Genomic DNA, 4183 nt, shown 5'->3' with positions numbered 1-4183 from the left:
CCTCTTGGCGCGGCGGCGGCGCCGCCGCCGGCGCGCCCGCGTCGGCGCACAGGGCTGAGAGGTAGGCGTCTGCGCCCGCCAGTGTGAGCTCGAGGGCGGCGGCGCGGCGGCGGAGCTCGGCGTTGCGCTCTTCCAATTGGGTCGCCGCCGCGCGGCGAGACGCCACCTCAGACAGCAGGGTGCTCAGCTGCGGGGGTCAGGGTGCATATGTTTGGTTTGCGGGGTCAAGGTTGGGTTGGGGCGAGGCAATCTGACGGGAGGTTGCGAGGGCACGGGGCGGCATGCACGCGAGGCAGGGGGCGCTCGCGCTCGCGTCACCGGCGGGGTCACTCGGATGGGCGCGCAGGGAGCTGCGCGCCGGATGAGCGCAGGGGCGCGCGACCGGGGCCCCGGCTCGGCTCCGAGGCGGGCGCGACGCAACTCCAGGGGTCGTACGCGGTGCATGCATTGGTTTGAATAGTTTGTGAGAGGGTGCGTGGTGTTCCGCGGGACCCACCCGTTCTTTCTTGCGCTCATAAAACAGCCGGTGGGCCCTCTGCTGGCTCGTTTCCCCGCTGGCACGAGAGGACCGGCCGCCGGCCTTGCTTGTGCGTGCGCCCTTCTTGGGCGCCGCAGCGCGCCTCGCGACGCCCACATCCATGGATGTAGCCGCGGCAGGCGGTTCAGCCGCGGCGCCCGGCTCGACGCCAAGTGGGTGGGTTGGGCGCGTCAGCGCGCCCGCACTGGTCCCGTCTGTCGGCACCCGGTTCCGCCCGCTGCCGACGGGTTCCGTGCTCAGTGCCGCGACCAGCCACTCCTGAAAGGCCTCCACGCTATCCTCGGCTTCCATGCGAAGATGCTGGGCCTGTCTATGGGACGCGCGCCAAATAGTCACCGCGGCATTCTTTTCTGGTGGTGCGTCGGGGCGGCGTCAGCTAGTTACTGACCAGTTCTAATGCTGATAATTCAATCTGAGAGTGAAATCACTCGCGCGGAAGGCGTGAGGCGCAGGCGTCGCTCGCTGGCTTTGTTGCTGTGGCAACTTAGAACGGGTTTTCCGGGTGAGCCAAGCTTTTATTGATAAACACACGCACACGGAATGGGAACAATGCAAAGATAGGCGCCGCAACCTCACATTAGCACCGGCAGCAGGGCTTATTTGCAGTTTACCTGCCGCCAGCGCGCCAGCTGCGGCTTCCTCGCAGCGCCACCTCCTAGGCATTCCTCCCACTACTCACCCGCGACCCGTGAGCGCCGCATCAAGGTGGTAGGCATCATGCACATGGCCTCAGAAGTGCCGCGGTGGCCTTCCGCAACGGATCTCGCGTCTGTTGATGGCGGAAGCCGGCCGTTCAAGGGGGTCGCGGTTTTGGCGGATGATGCCGCGCCGCGGCCAGGGGCTTGACGTGCGCATGCGGCAAGGCGCTGTCACGTGCAAGCCACATGATATAAGTGAGAAGGTAAAGGCTGCCGCAACAAGCAGTGACGTCCCAGGTACAAAAACACGCTTCGATTTCTGAGTTGGAGTCAGGATCCCAGAACACACACGGAAGCCTGGGGCTGGTGTCGTTGACCGCGCGGAAAACATCACGCATGGTGGCGTGGGGGGGGCGTACGCAGACGGACGGCTGGCCGAGCATGGCAAGGCGGAAGCCTTTGCAGGGGTTTTGCGGGCGGGCGCGCCGGCCTGCGCCTGGCAACAACATACCATACAGGGGTGCTGTTCGTGCGAGTGGGATTTCTGAATTTCTGGCCTCTTTCGGCGGCGATCGGCTGGCAGACGGGAGGTTGATATGGACTTCCGCCCACCAGCCCTGTTTGTCAGCATTGCAAGCGCCTGGCGGGGTCCCGGGAGCCGCGGCCCGCTTCAAACCTCCACCCCACCACGCGGCGGGTCCTTTCGTCGCTTGCAGCTTGCGTATGGCGGCCGTCGCCGCCAGCGAGCCCACCACCGCATGGGGCACTTCCTCGCACAACAACGCATTGGCATCCCCCTGGCCCAAACGCCTGCAGTAATAATGGTTGAAGTGTACAGCGATACATCCCCCTGGCAGACCTGCAACCCAACCCTGGGCCCCAGGCCAACACAACCGTGTGTCGATACCAAATGTTTACAGGATGTTGAGTGGCGCAGCTGGTGGCGCTTGACCAGGCCAAGGGGGTCGGTTGCTTGGGAGCAGGAGTGACGGGAGCCGCCGTCACCCCCAAGGGCTGCCCGGCTGGTCTCAAAAATGTTGGGGGCGGGGCCGGGGCTGCGCACTGCAGGCGGCGGCCGCGGTGCCAGGGCTTGGGGGCGCACGTGCGTTTTGATGACGGACGGCTGAAGGGGCACGGGGGTGCCTTTGCATGATTCAAAAGGACGGGACTACGGAACGCAACTGTTTGGCTGGTCAATTGACGAGGAGCAAACGGCGGGCGCGGCAAGAGGGGCGATATGGCGGGCGGGCGGCGGCGGCGCGTGGCGATGGGCGCTCCATCCAAACGCGCCGTGGCGCGCTGCGCTGCACGAGGCGCGGCGCGGGGCCGCGCGCCCTCGCGGGCCCCGCCTACATTGCATGGGGGCCAGGCGGTCGGCTGCCGCGCGTGGCTTTCGCGATCAAGCTGCGCGGCAAGGGAAGGGGGCTGTGCATGTGCAAGATGGGGCTACCAAGGAGTGCGGCATGAGTGCTGCAAGTGTGCGGTTGCCAGGAGCGCGCGCACACGCCTGACGAGGGGCGCCCCCGCACCCGTGCGCTGCTCGGGAGTGCGGAAACGCGCGTCCTCGTCGCGCGGGAGCCACGCGGCGGCGCCAACGCGCGACATGTGTCGTGTGTGTATGTGTGTGTAAAGGGGGCCCGAGTGTCGGTCTCGCGTTCGCTTCCTGCTCGCAAAACTTTGCACTTGCTGCGCGGCGGCGCGGCTAGTGAAGCCGGGTATCAAAAGACGCATCAACGGAATCAAAAGAGGCATCAACGGACAATCAGAAACGAGCCTATGACTAAACGGCGGGCCGGGCGCCTTGGGGGCCGTGCGGCGTGGGGAGTGCGGCGGCGGGCGCAGGCGCTGGGAGGCGGCGCGGCGCTGGGCGCGCCGGCCGACCCCAGGCCCCTCCCTTGCCGTGCGGCCGTGCCGGTGCCAGCAGCCCGGCCCCGGGCTCGTCGCGTGACGGCAGGGGGCCGCGTATAGAAGGCGGCAGGCCGCCGGGTTTTGCAGTGGGGAAACGGACAACAGTTGTCGGTCTATCTGCGGCGCGCGGGCCGCCGAGATGGACGAATTGTATACAAGCAGCTTAAGAGGCGCGCCTGGTGGGGGGGAAGGGGGGGTCCAGGGAGGCACATACGCTACCCCAAGCGACCGAACGCCGCTCAGGCAGCCCCAGCGCAGGGGCGGGTGCGGCGCGATGGGCGGGGGCCACGCCGCCCCGCGCGGCACGATTGCGGCAAAGGGGGTGTATGGGCCGGCCGGCCGTCCACCGTCCGGGAGGAGGCGCCCGCCCGCGCCCGGCGCGGCCCCAAGGGGGCGGCCGCGCGGCTGGGGCCGCGCCCGCGGCCGGCAGCGGGGCAGGCGGCCCCCCCCTTTTCAAGAGCAGTTTGCAGTGCGTTGTGGTGGCGGGGGGATGTGCGCCGGCGGTGCGTGTGTGGGTGTGTGTCTACGCGTGCGAGCAGCCGCCAGGCAGGACTGCGATGGCGCTTGGCAAATATCTGGGAGCCTGGGGAAAACCGCCAGCCCGGGGCGCGCCCAAATTCGGGCGCATGAATGCCGGCGCTGCCGCGCGCGCGCCAGGCCCGGCCGGGCCTGGTTCGGCGCGCGCGCCCCCTTATCATTGACAGATGATGATGATCTCTCTTTGTCGCATCTTCTTTTTCTCTTGCCCCTTAGGATAAACCCCCTCAACAACCCTGGAGTTGACATAGGGCCCCACGCTCCCTGCGGCCCCGCCCGAGCGACACGCGCTCGTGGCCGGCCCCCGCATCGGCCGCCCGCAGCGCGGCCGCGCCACGCGCCCAGCCGGCTGGCCCGCGAGGTGTCACACGCCGCGCGCCGGCGGCTGGGATGGAGGCGGGCTCTCCTGCGGATCCTCCGCGACGAGCGGAAGTCCAACAGGCTCAGTCGTCACCCAGCCGCTGCCAAGCGCCTCCTCGAGCGCCGCGCGCCGCTGCTGCAGCGGCCCCAGCCCCAGCCCCTGCTCGTGCCCGCCCGCCGCGGCGCCCGCCCGCTCCGGGGA

At 68.6% G+C, this 4183-nt stretch overlaps 1 protein-coding gene across 1 annotated transcript; it reads right to left on the bottom strand.

Annotated features, from left to right (window-relative positions):
- Nucleotides 1-496: 496 nt before the first annotated feature.
- Nucleotides 497-829, bottom strand: MNEG_10790 (hypothetical protein; the record flags this gene model as incomplete). Its single annotated transcript, XM_014040740.1, has 1 exon — nt 497-829. A coding segment is annotated over one exon (333 nt), but the record flags the coding sequence as incomplete, so codon positions are not given.
- Nucleotides 830-4183: the final 3354 nt, after the last annotated feature.

This window comes from Monoraphidium neglectum (assembly GCF_000611645.1).
Source record: "Monoraphidium neglectum strain SAG 48.87 unplaced genomic scaffold scaffold02460, whole genome shotgun sequence".
Classification (NCBI taxonomy): domain Eukaryota; kingdom Viridiplantae; phylum Chlorophyta; class Chlorophyceae; order Sphaeropleales; family Selenastraceae; genus Monoraphidium; species Monoraphidium neglectum.
The sequence above is the reverse complement of the archived record's forward strand: the minus strand, read 5'-3'. Positions and strand labels throughout refer to the sequence as shown.